This window comes from Syngnathus acus, chromosome 17, assembly GCF_901709675.1.
Source record: "Syngnathus acus chromosome 17, fSynAcu1.2, whole genome shotgun sequence".
Taxonomy (NCBI): domain Eukaryota; kingdom Metazoa; phylum Chordata; class Actinopteri; order Syngnathiformes; family Syngnathidae; genus Syngnathus; species Syngnathus acus.
In genome coordinates this window covers 4,351,575-4,377,378 of record NC_051102.1, presented here as the reverse complement: position 1 = coordinate 4,377,378, position 25,804 = coordinate 4,351,575, and the positions used below count along the sequence as shown (strand labels likewise).

General features: G+C 39.3%; 1 protein-coding gene across 3 annotated transcripts; it reads right to left on the bottom strand.

Annotated features, from left to right (window-relative positions):
- Nucleotides 1-71: 71 nt before the first annotated feature.
- col15a1b (collagen, type XV, alpha 1b) lies at nt 72-25,558 on the bottom strand. Of its 3 annotated transcripts, XM_037275267.1 has the most exons (46): nt 25,416-25,558; nt 25,109-25,173; nt 15,383-15,570; nt 14,770-14,979; nt 14,419-14,571; nt 13,708-13,782; nt 13,286-13,381; nt 12,371-12,482; nt 12,166-12,206; nt 11,937-12,083; nt 11,845-11,871; nt 11,706-11,768; nt 11,460-11,537; nt 11,240-11,302; nt 11,024-11,176; nt 10,697-10,852; nt 9,486-9,539; nt 9,310-9,345; nt 9,095-9,232; nt 8,945-9,004; nt 8,843-8,878; nt 8,711-8,752; nt 8,456-8,518; nt 8,256-8,291; nt 8,090-8,173; nt 7,796-7,861; nt 7,479-7,514; nt 7,179-7,241; nt 6,937-7,026; nt 6,716-6,751; nt 6,578-6,631; nt 6,454-6,510; nt 6,200-6,259; nt 5,789-5,833; nt 4,630-4,717; nt 4,526-4,551; nt 4,296-4,394; nt 4,017-4,161; nt 3,868-3,923; nt 3,666-3,797; nt 3,484-3,582; nt 3,327-3,401; nt 2,992-3,189; nt 2,781-2,896; nt 2,019-2,355; nt 72-554 (listed from the first exon to the last, which is right to left on the bottom strand). In XM_037275267.1, exons 1-45 carry the CDS (start codon nt 25,424-25,426, stop codon nt 2,133-2,135), a joined length of 3,951 nt encoding a protein of 1,316 aa, XP_037131162.1. In that variant the 5' UTR covers nt 25,427-25,558; the 3' UTR covers nt 72-554; nt 2,019-2,132. The 3 variants fall into 3 exon arrangements, with proteins under 3 accessions (XP_037131162.1, XP_037131160.1, XP_037131161.1); XM_037275265.1 differs by lacking the exons at nt 25,109-25,173; nt 25,416-25,558 and adding an exon at nt 18,193-18,697 and having other exon boundaries at nt 4,636-4,717; XM_037275266.1 differs by lacking the exons at nt 5,789-5,833; nt 25,109-25,173; nt 25,416-25,558 and adding an exon at nt 18,193-18,697 and having other exon boundaries at nt 4,636-4,717.
- Between the last annotated feature and the right edge of the window lie 246 nt (nt 25,559-25,804).

Here is a 25,804-nt window from a genome sequence, read left to right as displayed (position 1 = left end):
CACCATCATAAAAATGAATATTATCAAATGCAGAAGAAATTATGCAATATGATGGGCGGGTATGACACAACTTAATAAAAACAATATGTAGATCTTTATTCAGTGACGATCAGTCAGTCAGTACAAATGTTCTCTACCTCAGATGATTTGTTTCAACAACAAAATCAGACATGATAGAAAAAAAAAAATTTAAGCAAACTTTCTTTGCCTGTTAGCGTGAGCACCACTATCAATGCTTGCGGCGGGAAAACAATCCATCATTTAGTGCCCAAACAAAAATGACTAAGTAAAAAATACAGTTTTAACAAGAACATAAACGCACGGCTATATACATTCAAAGTTAAAAGTGAACTCACAAGAGTTCCAAAGTATATGTTGCAACAGTATAAATTAATACAAATGAATTGTAACTCAAATGTTAAAACAAAAAGTAGACATGCTGAGGTTGAACTGTTTATCACTGAATGTTTTGAAATAAGATGGAACAAATTGTGATTAAAAATGGTTATAAGCATCTGTGTGCATTTTTTGTTTTGTTTGTTTTTCCTCAATGTTTGTAACTGCCATTTCTTTTGTTACCCAGCACGCCTGGTTAATATTCTCAGCGATTTATTTTGGTGTTATGATATTCACTGAACAAGCATGCTTGTTCTCTTTAGAGCAGGGGTGTCGACCTCCAGTTCTTGAGGGGCCGCGTTCCAATATGTTTTCCAAGTTACCCTCGTTAAGTGCACCTGCGTGAAAACTTTTAGCCACTTTCACGTTCTGTAGGAGCTAAAACTTTTCACGCAGGTGCACTTAACGAGGGAATCTTGGAAAACATGTTGGAATGCGGCCCCAAGGACTAGAGCTTGACACCTGTGACCTTTGACCATGATATTTCCCTAATAAAGTGGCCTGTTATTAGGTCCACTTGAAAATGGCGGTGTACCTAATGGAGTGTCCGTGTGATTCCCTCGTTAAGTGCACCTGCGTGAAAAGTTTTAGCTCCTGCAGAACGTGAAAGTGGCTAAAACTTTTCACGCAGGTGCACTTAACGAGGGTAACTTGGAAAACATATTGGAACGCGGCCCCGAGGACTAGAGCTTGACACCTGTGACCTTTGACCATGATATTTCCCTAATAAAGTGGCCTGTTATTAGGTACACTTGAAAATGGCGGTGTACCTAATGGAGTGTCCGTGTGATTCCCTCGTTAAGTGCACCTGCGTGAAAAGTTTTAGCTCCTGCAGAACGTGAAAGTGGCTAAAACTTTTCACGCAGGTGCACTTAACGAGGGTAACTTGGCAAACATATTGGAACGCGGCCCCGAGGACTAGAGCTTGACACCTGTGACCTTTGACCATGATATTTCCCTAATAAAGTGGCCTGTTATTAGGTACACTTGAAAATGGCGGTGTACCTAATGGAGTGTCCAAGTGACGTCACAGATCAAACAGCCAATCAGAAAGTGAGGGTGAGGGCGGGTGTGGCACTTTTCACTTAAACCAGGGGTGTCGACCTCCAGTCCTTGAGGGGCCGCGTTCCAATATGTTTTCCAAGTTACCCTCGTTAAGTGCACCTGCGTGAAAAGTTTTAGCCACTTTCACGTTCTGTAGGAGCTAAAACTTTTCACACAGGTGCACTTAACGAGGGACTCTTGGAAAACATGTTGGAATGCGGCCTACTGAATTTATACTTTATTCACAATTAATTTTCCCTTCATGTCCACACAGACATTTTCTAATAAAGTTTAGTTTAAACCTAGATTGTTTTTTAATAGTCACATACATACTACGACCATGCAGTAGGAACAACAATGAAAATTAACATAAAAATATTTCATCCATTACAGACAGTAACCAAAAATAAAGAAAAAATGAATTAAAAGTCAAATTACATTGGCACATTTTTGTTATTTTCTGTCTTTTACACCTCATACACAAGATGTTGTAGATGTCGATAAAATGTGAATAAGAAGGGATAAGAATAAATAACTTGACCTCTGCCGCATCCTTCAATTTATGTTGTATCAAAGTTCTATTTGAAAGCCAATAAAAAAAATAAGCTAGTGAATGCAAATGTATTTGTAACAATCCAGCTTCTGCAAGTTAACCTGATCCTAATCATAAGGTGGTGCTTCTGTGTCTCTCTTCAGGTCCTCCGTTGATGTATATTCCCCACGTACGTGTTTTCTATACACAGCACGATGTAGTGGTTGGAGCACGAGCGGGTGTGTTGACCTAAGAGTCGTCCGGTCTGAAGCAGTGCGGCCTGACCCGTCACCGCCATATCGGCGGTCCTCCACGCTTCGCAGTAGTTCATGGTTGCACGGATTCCCACAGCGCTGGACCCGTGCCAAATCAATTTTTCTGGCCTAGAAAGAATGAAGAGAAACATACGCAGAGTAAACTGACTGGACGTTGGAGTGGTTAATCGAATACAATTAAAGTTTATTACAAAACCATTGCCTGGTTTACTGTTTATTTTGGTATTGTTTATTGATAAGAACAAGTAAATAGTAATCAAATAAAATCACACGAACGATTAACATTGTTAATAAGTAGTAAAAGTAGTTTGTAAATGTCTTGTTTTGATTACACACAAAAGATAATCTGTTTGTTTTCATGAATGATTATAAAAATAATGAATAATTGCTGTTGAGTGGCTCAACCCCTGTTACAGGGGCAACATTCCAAAAACTGCTACAAAAAAAATTTAAGACCAAAATAAAAACCCTACATTTTTTAAAAACAAACAAACTCATTCGATATAGAAAGTAAGTTTTTTTGTGACACTTACCATGCTGAGTCAATCAGCACATTACGTCCATCAAAGGAGTAAATGGGGACGGAGGGGTCAAATATGCCACCATTTCCAGAGAAAATGGACATCCAGCTTTTGAACAGCATCTCACCCTGATGAAATAGAGGGAGGGAGGGAGGGATGGGGTGAAGAGGTTATTCGATGAATTGACATTATTTGTGTTCTCATCATATCAAACATAGCTCACCCTGAGATTAACCACAGGCATGTTGGCACGGTCTGCCTTCCTCACAATGGTGGCCAGGTCTTGGAGGTGTGAGGACAGGAAGGCCCTGTATGTGCTTGTCAGTCCCATTGCCCGTGCCTGTTGGTAGCACTGGAAGTCGGCCCCACGGATCCCTCGCATATCTCCTTTCAATGGAGCGTTTAGAGCCACTAGATGGAGCTACATACAGTGAGAGAGAGAAAATATAAAAACCTATTTCTAATATCTGTTATTTATCAATGAAGTCATTTTATTGTATTGTCTCTTCTGTCTAAATTAAAAGAAACTGATCAATGTCACAAAATATTTAGACTCACCCCAGCTACAGCAGTGAAAGTCTGTTGCAGATTGTTAAAACTGGGCTGATATCCTCTCCCGCCCTCATGCAGCTCCTGTCCAAACAATTACACAATAGGGTTTGCATTTTTTATATATTCATATATGTTTAAAAGCCGTATCTTTTTGTGTGTGTACTTGGCTGTGGCTCCTGTGTGGTCGGCTCCATTCGCCAGGTTTGTTGTGGGCTTGAGGAGCTGATGAGGATGATGTTTCGGATTGGATCAAGTTTCCAAGCTGAAAGGAGGTCACACATTTATTGAAACACTGGAGCAGCACCGTAGGGAGAACGTATGCTTTGTTGGCCGCTTCAGCCACACCTGAACTTTGCGCCATCCACTCTGTGATCTGATGTAAAGCTCTCCTCCGCTCTCAGACACATATGCCAAGGTTCCCTCTGGAGCACGGTGGGTTTCTCTCGTCAGAGCATAAACCGTCTCATAGGTGGTTACCTGAGAACACAATTCAGTGTGAGATGAGCTGTACACATATACGTTGAAGAATTTTGACCATTTATCTTACCAGGGTGGAAATTCCTGGAGGTCCAGGAGGACCGGGAGGGCCTGGGTCACTAACACCTGTTGAGATAATAGATATCACAAACCTTTCCTTGAAGAGGTTATAGTTGGTGAGCATATTTTTTAATCTTGTTGTCTTGCGCCTCTCCACACCTGCTCCAAATGCAGGTTGTGGTCCTGGTGGTCCAGGAGGGCCGGCTGGCCCTCTGGGACCTGGGCGTCCAAATCCAGGGGCTCCGCGTTGGCCTGGAGACCCAGGAGAACCTGGAGGGCCAATCACTGACTCGCCTTTAGGACCCTGAACAAACATACATTGTTTTTAAAGTTGAAATTTGAAGAAACATGGCAGGGAAATGATGTGACGCATAACTAAACCACAATGAGGAAGACAATAATTATTCGGCTGCTGTGTGGTCATTCATGAGAACTCACCACAAGTCCTGACCGCCCTGGTAGTCCTGGGGGACCGGGAGCGCCTGAGTCACCCTTTTCTCCTTTCTGACCTTTTGATCCCAGATCACCTTTAGCACCCTGAGCATTATTAAACAAAAACAATCATCCCATCAGCCAGGAAAAAAAAGTTCGATGTGGGAACTATATTTATATAGTATTCATTTATTTACTATTTATATCATTGACCAAAGTGAATTAGATGCACTCACCACAATTCCATCGGGAAACTCAGGGGCTGACAAACGACAACAAAACGTTCTTGAAAATGCTTGGAAAAAAAATGCAATTCAAAATAAATAGAAAAATATCTTACACTTACCAAGTGTCCCTGGCTCTCCGGGCATTCCGACCTCTCCTTTTTCTCCTTTAGCTTTCACAATATTTAGCCCATTATTTGAATCCTACACACAAAAATAAACAAACTCATCAGCACCAGCATATGGAGTTGTTTACTCACGTTGTCATGGACACAATTGAAATACCCTAAACTGTTAAATATTGTGTATGATGAACATATTCATACTCAAGGTTAGGACATTCAAAACACAGCTTTGTTAACAGTAGGTTCTGTTAAGTGATATTTTTGGTTATAGATATGTCGTGGAAATTATGGATTAAAACTTTTTGTTGTTGGCTGACGGCTATAGGATAATTGCTGGCAAATATGCTATCCATAAAATCTATATCTGCAGTATCTGTACGACCAAAATCATCAGAACTCTGACTTAATTGTATAACGTTGGTGAAAACAACTCGTAAGAGTTATGGTGTTAGCTTGCACCAGCATTAGCGTGTAAAAACTAGCACATATAAGACAAATATATGATTAAATTCACCAAAACTGGCTTCCTGCATGGGCCATTCATTTGCAGTCTAGAAAAGAGTTCTGAATAGCTCATTGGAGTCTTAGAGCTAAAGTTGCTACTCATCACTTAAAAAAAAAAGATAAATAAAAACAAAACTGTCATTAAAAGGGTCAAAATTCTGATAATATGCTGACAAAGTCTCAGTTGGCGACAAGTCCTTTTCATCATATGCCCTCACGTCGGTCCTCATGGTAAAAACCAAAGCACGGCTCCTTTAAGGTTAGACACATTTGAAGAAGAGACCTTCCACCACACCAAAGACAGTAGATTAAATAATATTGGTTAAAAAAATATGCTTGAATTCCAATAAGAAATGTCCCACATTATTTAAAGAAACTTGTTCATGATTCAATTTAGTTATTGGAATTCCGCAAAGCAAGGTTGTTGGAGCACGAAGAATAGTTTTCCCACGCACCCAACACCACAAAAATTGAGTCTCTTGAATGTAATAAGGAAAATGAGGTCAGGAAATGAAGGGGAGAGGTGGGGCGACAATAAGGGATGACCAAAGAGCTGCCATGCTGCTCTATCCACTCTCCAACAGAACCATCAAATGAACCATTTCAAAATGAAACGGACCAATCAGATGGTCTGACTCAGACTTACTGGTCCCTTTTTGCAATGCGGTCTGGGGCGTACTGGGAACACTGTCTTTAAAAGAAGAGCACGTTATCAGTTTTGTATAACGGGGATGCATCACTTGGCATGGTGCCAGAAATGGAACAAAAAAATGGAACCGGAATGGATCAGCTGTTATTACAAAAAGAAGGATCAGTTCGAGTTTACAAAGTCTGAAATTTGGGTGTGAAAATGTATTGATATCTAATGATGTGAAAAGCTAAATAGTATAAGTGTAGTATTAAATGTGAAATGACAAATACTGGTTTGATTCTGTCAAATAAACAGGTCATGATGTCCCTCAAGCCGTTCATGATCAGTTTGACTAAAATGTGTTGGAATTTTAATCTTCAAAGTCCATCTAGAATATAAAACAACAACTCAAAGATGAACACTTACTCCGTTCAATCCAAGAATTCTTCCTGGAAGTCCAGGCGTACCAGGTGGACCCGGGGGTCCCTGAGGATATGAGATCAACAAAGTGTAAACGGTAAAATCCAATTGAGGATCTTTTTAGTTTTGCAAAAATTGGAATTGAAAACCTCATGAGTTGATTTGAATTGACAGGTTGGAATATTTGCATACAATTAAGATTTTCTAAATGTGCACTTGTACGTGTATGTAAAAAAAAAAACCGGACTGTTGTCTCTTACTGGCGTGCCAACAGAACCTCCTTTTTCCCCTTTTCTACCAGGCATACCAGGTCTTCCCTGTGAGAAGAGAATACAATTTTTTACAATTTTAAAATCCAAAATACATCAGGTATAAAGTACTTACAGAGCGACCAGGGAACCCATATTCTCCCTTTTGTCCAGGAGGTCCATGTAGGCCCTAAAAAAAATTAAAGCAACACAGCGTACAACTAATGCAACCGAAATAAATAACATTTTATCACTTAAGTTCGGATAAACTTACAATGGGTCCTGCAGGTCCAGGCAATCCACGGGCACCCTGTCAAAAGATTAGCGCTATCACTATCAAATATTTTAAAATAGATCATTTTATTGATTGAATCGAATACAACTTTACACGTATTCATGTGTATTTAAAAACATTGTTACACTGATTACTTTTTATCAACCAGTTATAAATCAGAAGATTTGGACAGTGTTAAGTTTCAAAGGGAAAAGGACAACCTTGATGCCTTTGGGTCCATGGGGTCCTTTTGGTACAGATAAAAGCGATCCATCTGCAGCGATGGTCACACCTGGCTCTCCCTTTGCTCCCTGGTAATACCGGGGAAATAGACACCATATTTGTCACCAATGTAAATTCCTGTGGTAATTAAATTTGAAGTGAAATGACTTTCGTTTTGTTTTGTTTATAAGAACCAGTATGTTTTCGTCATTGCAATTCTTATTAAGCAAGATTCTCTTACCTTGAGCCCTGCTGGCCCTTGGATGCCTGGAGGACCCTTGTCTCCCTTTGGTCCTCTGGGGCCCTGGGAGGTAAACAAAAAAATGACAAAGGGTGAAGTGAAGTACTATCGAAAAGATAACTGTTTCGATAATGTCCTATACATGAAGCGAAATCACAGGTGGTAACACTTGCTTAGTTTTACCTACCCTGGAAATCTAAAGAGAGCAAACTCTTTTTTTAATAAATATACTTTTGTACAAATGTGCAGCACACCTTTATTCTTAGAATTATGTGGTTATGTCTGTAAAAATGTTCTTACAGGAAATCCAGCTTTGCCAGGCAAGCCCTCGGGTCCCTAAAACATGCACACAAACCAGCGCAAATGCATATGTCAGTATATACACAAATAAAAGCAAAAGTATGAGAGAATTGTATTATCTTTTATGAGATGTGCACGCTTACGCATATAGTAGCTGTTATGATTAGCTAAAAATTCAAGCATGCCAAGTACACATCATTCAACCACACACAAGTTGACCAAAAAAAAAGAAGATTTTCATCCTTGGAGAAGTGAGCAAGAAGTCTAATAAAAATAATCACTTCACATTTATATATTCCATATATTTTCCTACTTACCATTGGCCCTGGTGGTCCTCTGAGCTCTGTGAAGTTGAATATATTCTCTGAGACATTGAGGAGTAACTGCAGGAGTAAATTTGGATTTAATTTTTTTTGAGTGGATTTAAGAATCTTTCAAGTGTTAATTGGCAAACACATGGTCAGGACGTAAAAGAATAAAATCAACTAAAATATGTTGTTGGCCTCTGATGTATACATACATAGATGGAAGGACGGATGAACGGACAGACAAGACGACAAATAGACAACTTTGTGTAATAAGGAAAATAGATGGAGAAATGGTGTGCATACATCTGTCAAACTAATGACGGGTCCAGGAGGTCCAGGAGGCCCAGGTGGTCCTGTGATGTCAAGCCCATCCACACCGCGATCACCCTTGCAGAATGCAGAGAGTTTGGTTTATTTGTGTGTACATATAGGTTAAGGCAATAATGTAGTCAAGTGAGTAAACCTATACCTTTTGCCCTGGCCTACCCTTTTCACCTTTAACCCCCTGTGCATAAAAAAGGAAAGTTAGTCAGAGAGAACAATCACATTATAATAAAGGCCACATTTTGAATCTATTTTGGAATGATGCTGTAAGATAACAAAATGTGGAAACAGTCAAGCGTTGTGAATACTTTCCAAATATACTGTGATGGACTGCTTTATACATACCCTTGGACCTGGTAGTCCAGCAGGACCCTGCAAACCTTCTGCTCCCAGGTCCCCTCTTTCACCCTACAATAAACCAATGAAAGAACCTGAATTCAAAACTGCAAACTTTCAAACTATATTATTTCATTATGTAGTATTTTGTTTAATAGATGTCTGATAAACAAATGTCTAATAAATGAGGGACTAAAAATAAAATAAAATAAACACAAAAAGCAGCAAAGATTGTAATGGAAGGCTAACATGCATGAGATGTACCTTGATGGAAGGCCCTGGTGGACCTGGAGCTCCATTCTCACCCTACAAAAGACATTGCAGAGAACAGATATTTTATGCTACAATATTCGCTAACGTCTCCATAATATCTAAAGTACTGCAAATATATACAACCTTGGGGCCTTGCAAACCAGGAAGACCAGGTGAACCCTAAACAATGGAATGAAATAATTAAGCACGGCATAAACTTATATCGACCCACTAAATCACACTTACTTGTGGGCCTGGGACTCTTGCTCCAAGCACCATGTCACTCTTGCCAGATCCCTCCATATCCTAAAAAACAAGGTCAAATGTTACGTGAAGCGCTGAAATCAAAGTGGCATGGAGTGTGTGGATACAATTGAACAGAATTTAGGTCAGCACCTCAACAATGAATTTGGTTTCTGCAGGACTGGGGGGACCAGGAGGCCCTGGTGGACCCGGTGGGCCTCTTTTCCCTGGTGGACCGCTGGGCCCTTGAGGTCCCACTAACCCCGCATTGCCTGAAGATCCACATTCACCCTGAGAACATGCAGAGAAAATATTACTTACCAACTTAAGAATGTTAAACTGAAATACTGTATATACTCTGGAACTACCTTTGATCCAGGTGATCCGGGTAAACCTCTGTCACCCTGAAGATTTGACGGGAAAGGACAAAAAAAGAGAATTTGTGAAAATATCCAAAATATGGCAGAAATACGTGTTTTTTTTTTTTTTTTTTTTTTACATTCCATAGAAGCACAAACACAATGTGCTGCTGTCTTTCACTTACCTTCTCTCCCACAGGTCCAGGGAGACCTGGAGCACCATCTTTTCCTGCTAGACCCTAATCAAACAAACAAACAGACTGTCATTGACAATATTGTCATTAAAAAAAAGAAGAAGAAATTGAGGGGTGAGAAATGTGTTGACCCCCCCCGGCCATTCCCAGTTTGGGCCAAATCTAAATGCAACAGCTTGTTTAAAGGAACACTCAACTTCCCGGTGATGAGATGATGCATGTCAAAATTTCCCACTGGAAATTGGATGTTTGATGCAACACTTGAACATAGAAAGCATTGAATAGTAGGCAAATGTAGTTATTGCACAAAAAAAATAATTAAATGCAGCACTTGTTTTTGTTCTCATTTCTCATTAGACGAACCCTGTACACTGTATGCAAGAGGTGTCAAACTCAAGGCCCAGGGGCCAAATACGGCTCATTACATCATTTTATGTGGCCCAGGAAGCCAAATCGTGTGTTGACTTTACGTTACTTGCAAATTGTCTTCACTTTTAAAACCACTGAGATGGGATATTGCAGTTTTTTTACTGTTGTGTTTTTATATTTGCTCAGTATAGATTTTCTGCTGATCTTAATCATTGCATCAAAGCATTTACCAGGTAAAATCCAGGTTGAAATGTAGCATGAAACACTGCATCATTTTCAATTCTCATCCCGCATGAAAAGCTGACATGTCATCATTAAAAATTCTTTGTATTCCTCTTATGTTTTCAGAAACACTTAGTAATTCCAAGGCAGACCCAAACATTTGATCAATTATGAAATATTTAATTTTTGGTATGCCTCAGAACAACGTGTTCACCGAGAACATAAAATAAACCATTTGCGCAAACATTGAATTAGAGAAGCAAAAGTGGTTGATAGCATGCATGTTTGTGCTGTACCATTCAAGTGAGGCAGATAATGCTAAACCAGTCGCATCATCACAGGGTCGAGAAGTGATGTTGGTTTACACACATCGGCACGGATGCAAACCTCTTCAGGCAGAAAAGTTAATATTCCAATGCAAGAGAATGTACAGTCATTAGCCAGAGCACTGAAGTGCTTTATAACTCATGATAACATTTATGTACAAATGTAATTTCCACTTTTACTGCCTCAAACTAGCATCTAAAAAAATAAACCATGCTGAGTCAATGCACTGGCTTCTGACTGTATTACGGTCTGCTGGCTTACCAAGCAAACCAAGAAATATATACCTCGCCCAAAACCCAAGCAGAGCTGATGTCAAGCCCAGACCCAGAAGCAAAACCGGACTCAGAATCAGAACTGAAACCAGAGCCAAGGTCAGAGGACAACTCTGCGCTCAAACCTGAACCACCAGACCCAGAACCATTAAACCAATCCATAAACATCTGCAACAGAGTGGAGAGGGGGAGCAAACGTTCCATGTGGAAAGTGGACAACGAGATTGAGGAGACAGAAAGAAAAAGTAGCATTGTAAACACAGTTGGACATTTAACAACAGCAGAAATTTATACATTTAACAACTCAACAATTCAGCAGATAGAATTGCTCTGACTCACTGGTATTCCTGGCTGGCCTTCAAGTCCATTTTTACCAGGAGCACCATGTGGCCCAGGATATGTGTGAGAGAGGTCTCCAGCAATGTTCATTGATGAAGACTCGGCCGCAGGAGGACCAGGTGGTCCTGGAGGCCCAGGTGGGCCAGGAGGACCCTGGGGAACACAGTGACATTTATTCAATTGATCAACTATGCCTGCCGGATCTATTAGCTTTACCCTAATGAGCTCAGAATCACTTTCCAGGTCTTCAAACCCAGAACCCAGCGCATCTTCTCCATACTGCGGAGAAATACAGAACAACACAGAAGACACACAAACACACCCACACACACAGTCAACAGATGTTAATTCATACATCATGTCTATCAAGCATCACACTAATAACTCATCTCAAAACAGGATTTGATTGCATTACTACTTTGTTAACAATACTTACAGGTACACTGTGTGATCTAGGAGGTCCAGGAGGCCCGGGTAGACCCGGTGGGCCTGGTGAGCCAACCCCAGGGTCTCCCTGGAGGTAGAGATGCCAACCATATTAACTATCATGAAATAGATTTATTTTGAGAAATAAAAAAAATAAAATAAAAAAAATGCGTGCACTGTTTTACTGGCTTCGTTGGGATATGAATGCAACCAGTCTAGAGTAAATAATATAATTTATTATTACAATGATCCATACCTTATCTCCTTTGACTCCAGCATCTCCATTCAAACCTGGAAATCCTTGAGGTCCTCTCTGACCCTAGAAGTACAACCAATATTTCATTACCGGTTACATGATAACCAAAAAATAAATAAAAAAGTAATACGAATCTTACTGGATCTCCATTGTCCCCCTTCATTCCCTGTCAAATATTTGGTAGAGGTAAGTGGAGGTTTATGTTGCGAGAGTTATCTGTAGAGCACAAACCTGGTGTCCATCTCTTCCAGGCTTTCCAGGAATTCCTGGTGGTCCTGTTGGACCTCTTGACCCTGGCTCAGTGGGTCCAGGTGAGCCAGGTAAGCCTGGTAGTCCAGGCTCCCCTGGTTCACCTTTTAAAGCGTGCTTGACAAGAACCTAAGGGTTAAATGTTCACAGACTTTTAACCCTGATAGAAACTGAATAAATTGTAAAAGAATATTCATGAATCAGAACTGACATCTTCAGATGCCTCTCCTGGCTCGTCTGTCTGATGAGGCCCTAAAAATGACATTTTACAAAATTAGGATCACAAGAATGACATCATTCGTGACTAATCAGAGTTGTTCAAAAAAACACTTGTGATAATTATGAAATATGAAACAATTAAATAATATAAAGTTACAATAAAAATCCAACCAATGCATAATATTCATTTATTTAACCTCTGAGGAAGACTTGTTCACTGTCCTCCATTGAGGTCTGGTAACTTGAATTATTGTCACTGTCCAGTGTTGGAGCTTGTGTGGGTGGGGCTTGAAGCGGAGCAGTGTTTCCCTATAAGAGAGTATCAGTAGTTGTAAAAGAATGATAAAGACGTATTTTACATGATAATTTCCATGTGTTTAGAGATTGCAAAATTGAAATAGAAAATTTTCATTCCGCTCCTCGCAACAAACTTGTGCAATGTGAAGGTGGCTATTATCACAATAGTGTGGTTGCGTCTTCCAAGTGCCACATTTCTATTGGCATAATGGTTTTTTCAAGTTTAAAATCTCCCTTTTCAAGGAAAATTATCTTGGGGGGGGGGCTGTATGAGTATCCGGAATGACAGAACTTCAGCTTTTGAAGAATTCAGAATTTCCTTGGTGGCTTCAAAGACAGAGTTCATGGGATGTTTACGGTTAGCCTGACTTCCCAAAGTTGGGAGGAAGAAAGTTGACAAGCAGGCACATATTTACTTTTGATAAAAGCAGTGTATGGTAACAAGTCTTATTCAACGGAATTGACTATAAATATCATCATTCAAGCTTGTGTAGAATAATAATAAGTAGAATTTCACAAAATTGCTGGTTATCGATTCAGACTTCTAGAATCGGATTTTCAAGGGCACAGTTTTTTTTTGAATTTAGTTTAGATTCAATTAACAATTGCACACTGTACCAATTTTGCTTTCATGTGGAACCAATGCTACAAATAGTATAGAAATGTCTTGCCCTAACTTTTGATCATGTATGGTTTTTTTAAGATCGTTTTTTTTTTTTCACATCAAAATAAACAGAGACTGACTGAATAATGGAATAATATTGCCTGTAAGCAAATTAACCCGAGTGACACACCTACTGTTACACAGACTGTACCTGTGCTGCTCCATGTTTCCGTCCCTCTCTTTTCTTGATCATTTCTTCTGTCTCTCTGTCATCCAGACCATTGTCACCACTGGCATACCCAGAAGCCTTCAACCATTGCATCATGTAAAAGGGGGAAAAAAACCCCATTTCAAACCAACAATAAATTCTTCTCCTTCTCGTACATTTATATTTAGAAAAAAAGTCAATATGTTATTATAGTCTCATGCAACCTCACACAATATGTTGGAAGCATAACATTTACATAAAGCACTTCATATGACTGTCATTTAGGACTTGAGGAATTCAACAAAATCCTCTAATTATTCTTTTTCTTATTGAGTGAAAGATCATCTTGCGTCAGATTGTCTGGCCACAGAAACACCTACTGTCAACATATGTATATAGCATTTGCTGTAGTGTGTATCGCTCACATCAGGATCGTCATCCTCACACTGTTCCTCGGCCGCCCTTGGATCGTCTTTGATAACCAGCTGCTGAATGGCTCCCTGTAGAAAAATTGTTGAGGCTGTTCATATGATAAAGGTATGGCATGTAGCATTTGTGCATTGTTCATCAGAGCAGCATAATGACAAATAGTTCCAGAAACCTAAACAAATTTTACAACTGCTCAAATACACAGGCCTTCAAGCTAATGCTATTGTGAAATAAAAATCAGTTTTGTGTGATCGTGTTATAAGAACACCCTGAACTTGTCGCCAGTCATTCACAGGGTGTTGTTTTTCTTTGAAACATGAAAACACCATTCCTCAAATGTTCTTCGAGTTTCCGAATGGCAATGGTACAAAGCACTTTGTGCTGACCTAATCTAGGTCTTCATGGCATGTCTGACTTCCTCATCCGTTATCACCTTACTCCCTTATTCACTCCCTCTTTCCACATGAGAACCCATCCCACTCCCTACATAGTACTTCCTCTCAGTGTTTGATCCTCAAAAATGTCAACAATTGTGCAATTATGCAATTTTGCATTGCTGAGGCTCTTTGGTGGTCATGACATATTTTTGGTCCTTTATAGCTACATCAGCTGCCTGTTGCACTGAAGTACTTACAATATAACCTAACATTTGATACATATGCACAGATGCAATGCATTGACACTTCATGAAGCTCTTCTCCACTTACCACAAACATCTCAAGCCCTGTGCTCCCCGCATTTGCAACAAAAATGCCAGAGTTGTGTGAGAAATTGAGTCTTTCCGGCCTTCGATGGAAGGTCGTCCTCTCTGCTTCACCACAGTCCATATAGAGACGCACCTCATTGTGCTCCACCACAACCTATCATGGCAAAAAGACAGACTTAAAAATACTTGAATACTAAAACTTGCTCAGAACTTTCCAATGATGTATGTTTAAAATATAATTGATGATTAGTTTTCATGCAGCTGATTTAATGGTGTCAAAATAAAATTGGTTTAGGGTCATTATTTATTAGATGTCCTTCAGTATAATTTCTCAAATAATAGTACAACTTACAGTAAAGCGTGTCCACTGGTCCGTCATGTCTGGCACACTGAAGGCAGCAGCTTTTTGGCTATGGGATGGCTGTTCACTGTCAGTGTAGTATAATAAGATATTTTGAAGACCTTTGTGAACTGGCGTGAGGGCTAAGCCCAACTCAACCACTTTTTGACGGGCATCTGTAAAGGCAAAGAGCATGCCTCCTCTTTGGCTGGCTGGACGGATCTAAGGTAAATGAAAAATAAAATGTAACTGCAGATAATTACAACTTACAAGTGATGATGCAAATGGGAAAAATATCATCTTGCATGTCACTAGTATGACAAAAAATAGTGAATAATATTAGTGTGTACCTGTGTCAAATCAATTAAGTTAATCAAGTAGACCTTAGCAGAAACTAAACTAAATGAATTAAACTAAACTAAAATGGAAGGCAGTAAAGTTGCAAAGTAGACTAATATGAAATGCAGAAAATTAAAGAGGGGGGAAATATTTATTAAACATACAATACCACAAGGGGGCGCAATTTTCTTAGGCTTCTTGACAGTTGAGTGGTTGAATATGGCTTTCTGTTTAGTTAGGGAGTGTTTGAAATCCATATGTTTGTATTCAAACTCTTTCATATTACCGTGGCAATGATGGCAAAGTCGATGTAGAATGGGCCTGGCACAAAGGTCTTGGTGAGCCTTCCTATGTTGGCTTCGGGCCCAAAGTTGTACGCTGGAAAGCCCTCAAAGCCAGCAGTGAAGGAGACAGAAGGTGGAAGGGGCACGCCAATTAACTCTGTCAAATCCAGATGATTTCCGGAGCTTTGCTCTGATAAGACAGACAATACAAAACTTGAGGTGTGGGGTAAAAAAAAAGTGTCAAATTATCAGAGAGGTGTTTACATATTCATGCCAAAACTATTGTCAGTATGAGTAAAATCAATTTGTTCATTTCTGGTGTCTTAATTGATTATGTAATTTATGGTTTGACACAGAGAACAATGCTGATAGATGCTTTCCCGCGTTTTTATTTGATTATTTTATTGTTTTAACTTATTTTGTTGTGATATGACTTATTTTGGCAGCATATGTGCAGCACTCTCTCTGCAGTTATCTATCTATCTATCTATCTATCTATCTATCTATCTATCTATCTATCTATCTATCTATCTATCTATCTATCTATCTATCTATCTATCTATCTATCTATCTATCTATCTATCTATCTATCTATCTATCTATCTATCTATCTATCTATCTATCTATCTATATATAGTATATACGTATATATATATATATATGTGCGTGTGTGCGTGCACTTGTGATTCTTCCTGACTTTTATTCGACTCGATTTGATCGTGATACTGTTCACGCTTCACCGCTCTGCCTCGCAAGGACATAATCCTCCATCCAAAACAGTATTTCACAATGTGTGGCAATTATACCATTTCATGCATATGAGTGTGAATACATGACCCCACATTCCCTTTATTTTCTACCATTGAACTCTCACCTCAGCATTCCAGTCAACATCACCCCTGCTACAGTATTTATACCTATAGTCATGCACACTCATTCTCGGTTGCTACCCAAGTGAGGATTTATATTGACATAAAACATCTCCTAGTCCTTTGAGCATGACAAATGAACAATCGCAATGAGGCCAATGTTAACCCCAGAACTCGTCGTTGTGTTAGATGGGGGCCACACACACTTTTTTTTCACTCATATGAACAAAAGCTACAGATTACACCAGACACTCCAAAGATTTGGGGCTCTCTAATTTATCAGCCTGACCAACTGGAAACATACCCAATTAGAGGCTTTAGTATGACTGTGTGTGTAGGTATGCGCTGAAAGAAGAGAGAATTTCTGACAGCAGATGTGCCTCTATACAAACTTAGACCACGATACATAGATTTCAAGATATTTCAAACAAACAATTACTATTTGTCCACAGCGGGACCATCTGGCTCCAAAGCCCAAGCTCTTGCTACATAACCTTAAGCAACACAACTATAAAATTCTAAATCCCAATATGAACTTTAATCTTTTGTAGTCTAGTCACCATCAGAAATTTCCCAAGACTTGCCAATTTACCAATTCAGTCCATTTAACTAAAGCTAAATGCTTGACGTGTCTTTTAAGTGTAAAAAAGACCAACTACACATCTTGGTCAATTAAGAGACTAATTAGAGTTCGTGCTTCATCAATAAACGTCAGTTAAATCCGAATTAGCATCTTTTCAAGTGTGTCAGCCATTAAGCAAACTTTGTGCCACAATTTCTTCTCAACGTCTCTCAAATTCCACATAATCCTCATCATCATGTTGGCCACATGAATGCTTGATCAGCTTGGCGAGATTTATAAAAGCCAGCCCCTCCTCCGTGTTGCCGCACATAACCTTTTAAACCCACCTTGACCCTGTCATGCCATACAAAAGCTTCCCGCTGTTTGGCCCACTCTCTTTAGGTTTCTCAGGCTCGCAAAGATTTGTAAGAAACTCTGCATGCAGAATTGTCAGCATTTTATTGAGATTAACGTAACAATCAAAATCAATAAAATAAGGTAATCATTTAGAATCAAACATGATATGACCTTGGTCTGACAAATAGGCTCTTATGCGGACGGATTATTTTGTTTGGCAGTTTTTTAATTTGCCCTATGTTGGGTCCATAAATGTATAAATTTTTATTGGATCAACAATTCTTAGAGTATAATAATTTGATACATTTTGTTGATCATTAGGCACATACACAAAATACTCTTTTATGAACATTTCTCTTGTGTAATCTTGATTTCTCCTTTACTATATAATGAACTACCCTATTAAATTAAAGTATTGACCTCAGTGAGGAACCAAATTTCTAACTTGGGTCTTGATCTGAAAAGCCAAATCCAAAGTTATCATTGTTAGTCGTAATTTGATTGTCTGTGAGATGCTTATATGAAGATTCACCCAGAACATTTCCTTCCTTCATAGGGCATTGAATCAATGGCAACTGCACTAGCTAGTGCTGTCCTAACTAGCCTTGTGCATAAACGGAAGAAGCCAGTTAGGTTGAGAGGCGGAACGTGAAGACAACCCGAACAGTCCAGTTGCCATCGATCTAATGCCCTGAGAAACACAACCTGTGAAATTTTGAATAAGAAAATTCCAATTCATAAATCACTTTTTAACTATAGCTGGCTGTAATATTAATTCATTCATTTAATAGATGGAAAAATAGTAAAGTGCCCTCCCACACACACACACACACACACACACACACACACACACACACACACACACACACACACACACACACACACACACACACACACACACACACACACACACACACACACACACACACAATATACACTGTACATACATGCTGACTTCTTCCCAAAATGTGACATACATAGATCTAAAATAGAAAAGCTACTATCCTCCAATTTTTCCACTCACCACTCTTCCAATGTTTCAGTGGTTTGAAATGGGATCTGGCATTACTGATCATCACAACTGTAGTCACATCTGGAGGTAGAGTCCCCTGGGAAGACCCTGCAGGGCTAAGACTAGACATCTCAGCCTGGATCACACTACTGAAAGCGGTCCCCGTTGTCTCGTCCTCACGTCCCACCCACGCTGTTGTCCCTGGCATGTCTGAAGACCTCGGAGAAGTTACGGATGGAGGAGAGGGACTAGGGCTACTCTTTGGGCTGGACCAGATGAAACTCCACCATTGAGCTTGCAAAGGTGTGGATAAGAGTAGGCAAAGAGCAAGGGAGATGCAAAGAGTTCCCATTCTCCTCTCCCAGTGTGTGTAAAAAGATGGATCCTCTCAAGACACCAACTAGCTACACACAGTGTGACACATTATGCAGAGTCAAGAAAAAGTGGTCCAATCCAAAAAAGTCTTTCTACCTTCTTACTGTCTTTTCTCCATCCCCTCTCATGCTCTTTAACCTCGCTCTCTTTTGCTTCTTTCCCTCCGCCTCTTTTGGTAATTAGTGACAACCCCTCCTCTGGCCCACAGAGCAGACCTGATTTTCACTCCCTTGTCCCTTCACTTGGGTGGACGGGCAGATTATAGCGTGTGCTCATTACTCCTTTCGTTTTCTCTCCAGCTTCAGCTATCGCTCCCCCTCCACAAAACACCAATGTCGCGACCTAACCCCATTCACATACACTATAATCCAAAACGATTTATATGCAATCTAGATTTTATGGCTATATGGATGCTATATGGATTATATTTCTATATATTTTTTTAAATTACCTAATTTTGGAACATATAGTCATAATGTAGGTTTAAAAAAAAAAAGCTTTAGTTATAGAGTGACATATAAACACACTTGCATACAGAGCTATTGACAATTTAGAGTCCTCAATTAACAAGCATGTTAGCAAGCATACCACTACGAGAGAGCTTTGCGATCAATTCCTGCACAAATGTACAATTGACTCGACTTGAGGTAGCAATATGAATTTCTGGATCATCAGTCAATGTGACAAGTACTGGTTATTGAAGTGATTAATTGGCAGAAAAGTGAAACCGGGGTTCCATTGTTGTTAGAATACACTATACATGATGGGAAGAATGGTCGGATACACTCTAATGGAGCAGATGATGGGTTTAGTGAGGCTGAGGAAACTGGCCTTTGGTATGAATCCTTGTGGATTAGTCAGAGAGGAGGGGTAGACAGATTTGGGGTGGTCTGCTAGACTTATATTTGGAATTGATAAAAATGTGAGGATGAAAATGAAAATGTATTTCATTATGAATAATTCTGACCAAATCCATGCCAGCATTTCTGTGTTTCAACCTCCCACAAGTGAGTGATGCATTGAAGGATATGATTTTTTTTTTTTTTTATATGAGTATATCTATTAAAGAGGCAAATAGTAATTACTGGACTTCAATATTATTTTAGGAAAACACAAGAGGAGGAAGATGCTCTTTTATCACTATCACATCATCTACATAAAGCAGATATCATTAATAACATATCATTTCAATTACCATTTGGAAGTAGCTTACTTTATAAATGTTTACATGTTAATTCACACTCAGTGTCTATGCATGGTGACCCCTTTTAGGGCCTCTGGATTCCAGAAAAAGTAACCCCTTCACCTCCCTCTCACTTTCCACTCTATCCAACAATCCTAACAATAAACTCTAATTGGTTTACTGTCATTGCCAATTATAGTAGTTACTGTAAATTTATTATCACCTGTAAACTTCCTTGGGCCCAAAGATTTCGAGCTGGTAATTGTTTTATAGGATTTATGACATGACTGGCAGAGATTTGTAGTAATAGTCTTCCATATTGACATTGACCTGTTTTCCAATTATAATCAGTGCCTTCACATTAATGAGTATCATTCATTATCTATTTTCAGCACCGATTATCCTGTTGAGGGTGACTTCTGAATTCATTGCCTGCCAGTCACAGGACTTGTACAATAATAAGATTGTTAAAGGTAATTTGAGCAAACATGTTCTTTCAGAAGTGTGTATCAAAATGGCAGCCCTTCACCTTGAAAGAAGCTCTCACTTTCAAGAAAACGCAACCTGAACCAATCTGATATTTTATCATCCTCTAGTGGTCATAGAAAATAATGCAACATGTGTGTATAGTACTATAAGTGTACAGTACTGATGAAATAGGTATTCATGTGTACAGTACCGTATTCTGTTAAGTATGGTTGTTTATCTTTGCTGTTTTAGTTATGATAGCGTTATTGATTTTTATCATGTTAAATTAGTCTCAAATATGCTAATTAAAGAGAGAATGCACCCAAACTGTTATCCTAGTCTGTCTGTCCATCCATCCATCTTCTCTATCGCTTGTCCTAAGGGTCATAGGTCAGCCGGGTCCAATCCCACAATACTATGGATGAGAGGTGGACTGGTGAACTTAGACACTGTATCACTGCAAAGAATAAAAACAATGCAGAAACATGGGAGGAAGTGTCGTACAAAGGTCAAACAGAGAGCAGCTGTTCTCAGGTAATGGTACACCTCACTTTCTCTACTCTCCCTCTCAGTGTTGTGCATGTGCACACACACACGCTCTCACACACGCACGCACACACACTAATCAATGACGCCAGTGTTGAAACTTAACTTTTCTCTTGCACTCCCCCCGCAGCTTCCTCTCACTCTTCCACTCCCCCTACGGTGTGTTTTCATTTCATATTTCTAGACCATGTTCAGTCAGGAAAGTAAGAACAGCTCTTTTTTGGAAAGTCCAGTCCAGACAGCCCAGAGTTAGAAAGCATTAAATAGAAACAACTCAAATTGGCAAGCGGCACTTTATGTGAATCCATGAGAAATTCTATAACCATTTTTGGTTTAGTTGAATGAATTAATCTGCTTTTGGAAAGTCCCTCAAACATTTGCTGGACACAAGCTCAAGGTGACCTGTCACAAAACAAAACTATAAACTTTGGATCGGTCACTAATAGACCATGACTGTTGCTCTCGGTTGAAGCTTGAGATTGTCATCATGGAGTTGTAGGGAAACAAGATCTTTATATTCAAGTGATTTTTTTTTTTTTTTTTATAGTATAGAGTTTAAATTGTGGGAAAGTGACAAGACACTAACACAAAACAACTATTTGCCCTCTCAGCAGAGGGCAAAGGGAGATGAAAAAATAAAAGCAAAGGTGAAAGCAGGAGAACAGTGGGAGTCAAAAAGGTTATCGCAAGAAGAGATTGCCCCGGGGGGGGGCATTGACCCAAACGTTTGACCCTGCATACGTTGCTGCTTTGGACACATCCAGGCCCTTCTTTTAAAATTATTTGCACACCAACGTCGGCAGAAATCTGAGTGCAGGTTGTGTTCATCCAGAGTCACTTGTGCATGGATGGCAGAATTTCGATTGCCTGGTGTTGAATGATGTTAAATTATGTTCTCTGTTTTGGCTCCATGTTGTCGAGGATCATACTTAAAAAGCAGTTCCGTGACAGTTATTCAAAATGAGTTGTTGATTAAGCAAGCAGAAAGCAATTTAAGATATGTATTGTATTGCTTTGTTATGGAATTTGTGTTTTGGAACGTCAGATGTTCATTCCTGGAAACCAGGTCAGTGGACATAATTCATCAAGAATCAATTTCACACAATTGGGAATCAATAAATTTCAATAAATCAATAAAAACAAATCAAACCAATGAGTTAGATGGTAGCAGATCAAAGACTTGTTTCTAGGTAGATTTTAGGTTTTAATAGCTTTCCAGCAGGCATGTGACATGTTATTAAGACAATTGTCTAGATTGAGATGAACATCTCCTTTGCTTTCTCAACATTACACTGTAAGGCCTCCAGCTACCGCAGATAAAGGGATGTATTGTTTGGACTTTGGAGATCAGAGGTGACCATCTGCAGAGGGCTTGTTTCCATGACATCGAGTGTCTCGGACCATCCCGCTTCCCAAATCCCCTGCCATCCATCCTGTCACCCAAATTTCACCCCCGGAAGAGCACAAAGCGGTCATCCAGTGATGTTTTTGCATGGACTTGTGCCGATGAAGAAAGCTGCTTGGTGACAGACATTTACTGTGTGGAATGAAAGACAACCTTCAGAAAAAATGTAACAGGAAAATATTATCTCATATTTTCTGCAGAGTGTCACTGGCAGAATACCATCTGCCAGTGTGCCCACTTGAGAACACTCACTATTGTTTGGAGATCCAAACAGCTGTTTAGAGATCTAAACAGCTAGTTAAAGCAATATAAGTTTCTTTGCACTTTGTTTGTGTAAAATAAATATACTACAGTACATAGCCCTTGTAAGTCTGGCTTCCCACACACACTCCTTTGTGTTAGTTCGGTGAGATAAGAGGCTCTTGCCATCTGGTTTGTTATGGACACCCATTTTTTTCCCCTATATTTGTCATTGATGGCTATAGAAGTCAAAGGTCCATTGTTTTACCCGGGCTGGCGGTGAACGAGTTAAGCCGATGTAAAGTGCATTTCATGCCGAGGTTAATATAGAAATGACAGTGGTGCATAAAGACAAGTTGACAACTACAGTATGATGTTGGAGTCCTTCAATTAGTAGACAGACATTCTTTGTAGCCTTTCCACCCCAAAGCATAGCTTGTGTGACACAAACAATGATAATGATTCATGGTTAACGTTTCAAAGGTAACCATGGAAATGGAGATACAAACAACAGCCTCTCATTATTGTACAGTAGACTGAACGAGCAACCTCCAAAGCAAAAGTGGCCAAAATGTATTTGTTTTCTAGTACGGTACATCTGAAATTGTTTTTGACGTCACGTTTTAAAACTTATTTCTTCATCACAACAGTGGGAACGAAGGTTTTTGCTTTGTCACATTTCATCGTGAAAAACACAACTCAGTCCAGTCTTTTGGATATTTAAGTTTCCAGTGAATATTTGTTGCCATTAAATCCCACACAGTTGAGCGTTAATTATCATTACCTTTTACAGTTGTTCTACTGTGTTCAGATCAGTCACCATTGCTCAATGAAGACATTATAGACCTTGCGTTGAATCAGTGCAGTCCTAATACAGTAAACTGACAGCATGTAGGTGGCACCTCTCTCATCTCGTACGTGAACATGCTGTGTTCAGACAGCTGGCAATAAATGTCAATGGTGGGAACTGGTTGAAAAGCAGACTGTGGGCGCAATGTGAAAGAAAAAATGGAGGACAACTACCATGGAAAAAGTGATGCAAGTTTTCACAAGCTCAAGATGAATTAAAAATCAGAAAGCAAGTGGGTGGAGTTGTGAATAGAAAACCTCCAATCCATCCATCCATCCATCCATCCATCCATCCATCCATCCATCCATCCATCCATCCATCCATCCATCCATCCATCCATCCATCCATCCATCCATCCATCCATCCATCCATCCATCCATCCATCCATCCGTATAAACTTTGTATTTGCAAGGTGAACAATGCTTACATTGACTGTACAGAGAGTTTCTAACTAATAACACAAGTTTCCCTCTCGATAGATCCAAATATTGGCAGTTACAAGGCGGTTCCTTAGAACTTGGCAGCCTTTGTAATGAGCTATTTAGCGTGTAGAGAATAAATATTCTGACCATAAAAGCATTAATGTTTCCATTTAAGTCTGCATGAATACGTACCCAAAAAATTCTAAATGGAAAGTCATTTTCATCATCAATTGCCAAAACGCATACAGCCACTCACTTGAACATACATGATGTTTAAAGAACCAAACCTCCCACTTCAAATATCGTCTGTAATGTTCTCTAACAAGTAAGAAACATAAGAATGTGTATTTCTGACTCTCATTGTGTGCAGCGTTTGGCTTGTCTGCCACCAGCGTGCAAACACATATGCGCATGCAAGCACATAAAAGGAAAGTTGCCCTGCCACAGAGTTGTCCAGCGTGCAAACACATATGCGCATGCAAGCACATAAAAGGAAAGTTGCCCTGCCACAGAGTTGTGTAAGAGGCACACAACAGGAGGTAGCGCAACCAAAATCACAATGTCAGAGGTGTTAACAATGGAAATGGAAAGTGGGATACGACAATGTATATTTTGGGGTCTTTGGAAGCAGATGTGTTGTTGTCGTCACTAATCGCTGTTAACTTGAAGGGACTATATGGAGCATTGAAATCAACTTTCTTTTTAGTTTCTTTTATTTTTAAGTTGAACAAATGTTTCAACCAGGAGTGCGTTAAGTTTTGAGACAACAGTTGTTGGATTTTTTAAAAATGGACAAATCGACCGGGACATTCCTACATGGAATATAATAATAATAATAATAATTATTATAATAATTACCAATATTATTATTAGATATATTCAGTTACTAAATAATTGTTATTAATAAGTATTATTATTTACAATAAATCCGTTATAAAGATCAACAAATAACACATGATGAAATATAATTATATGGGAATAAAAAATAGAATTAATGAAACTAATATTAAGATGATTCCTGATCATGTAAATTGGTGGGATAGATTAAAGAACATGTGACACAGTCCTGCTGTCACTGGTAAGGATCTTCCTGAAAAGGTTTAGAAACGTTTTGGTAAAATGAGGAATTAAGATTAATAGGGAAATATCTTTTTCCGTCCAACCTCTGATTGATTCTTGAGTAAAAGGTACGGCAGTCTAAAAAAGCGTAAAGATGCCAATGTTTCTGGCGTTTGACTTCAAAAGATATCTCAGAACAGTTTTGCCGCTTTTAACAAAAACAAAAGACAGAAGATAATATTAAGTTTTGCGTCTCTGGGCAAGCGTATAATATATTTCAGTTCTGTAAAGTGTGATTTGTTTTATGATTGAGGTTTATAATAATTCAGATTCTCAAGGCCGAAATAAATTGACAGCATTAGAATAATCATGAACGTTACCTTCCAGAAACTGTGAAGCTGCAGTCCGACAGCACAGGATTACAAGATGCAAAACTACAGGCCACCTGAGGAGACACATAAGCCATTAGCTCCATTTTGGTATTAACTTGACATTTTATTTAAAAAATAAACTAAAGTTGGAATGTTAGACAAGACAGCTCCATATATTGTGAAGGTTTTTCTTGAATGAAGAACTTGTCAAAGGTGCGCTGATATATGACTGAGTGCCTTTGAGGAAAAAATCAGTGATGTCATAAAATGTAGCTTGCTTAATTAGTAAAAATCCACAGTAGCAAAGTTGTCTTACCCTGGCAGCATTATGGAAGTAAAGTATTTAGAAATCCACCAGACAAATCCAAGTGCATGTGTGCAATGAAATTCTGCCTAAATTTGTGCTCCCCCTGTCCCACAGCTCCCGCTCTCCCTCTCTGCAGTACAAAAGCGCTCTCAGTTCTTAGCTGAGTCTTCAGGCCCACAGAGTTTGGAAATGTGATTCCCTTGGTGAGAAACCCCACCCTTAACCCACTCAATTGACCCTCCTGCCCCTCACTAGGTTACCGCTTCAGTCACTTTTGCTTCATTCATTTTAGCATGATGTCGTTGTATAGTGAAACAACTTCTCACCTTTAACTTGAATCTGTCACATAAGAGCTGCTTCTACAACTCTTTTTGCAACAGTATATTTTTCTGAAATGT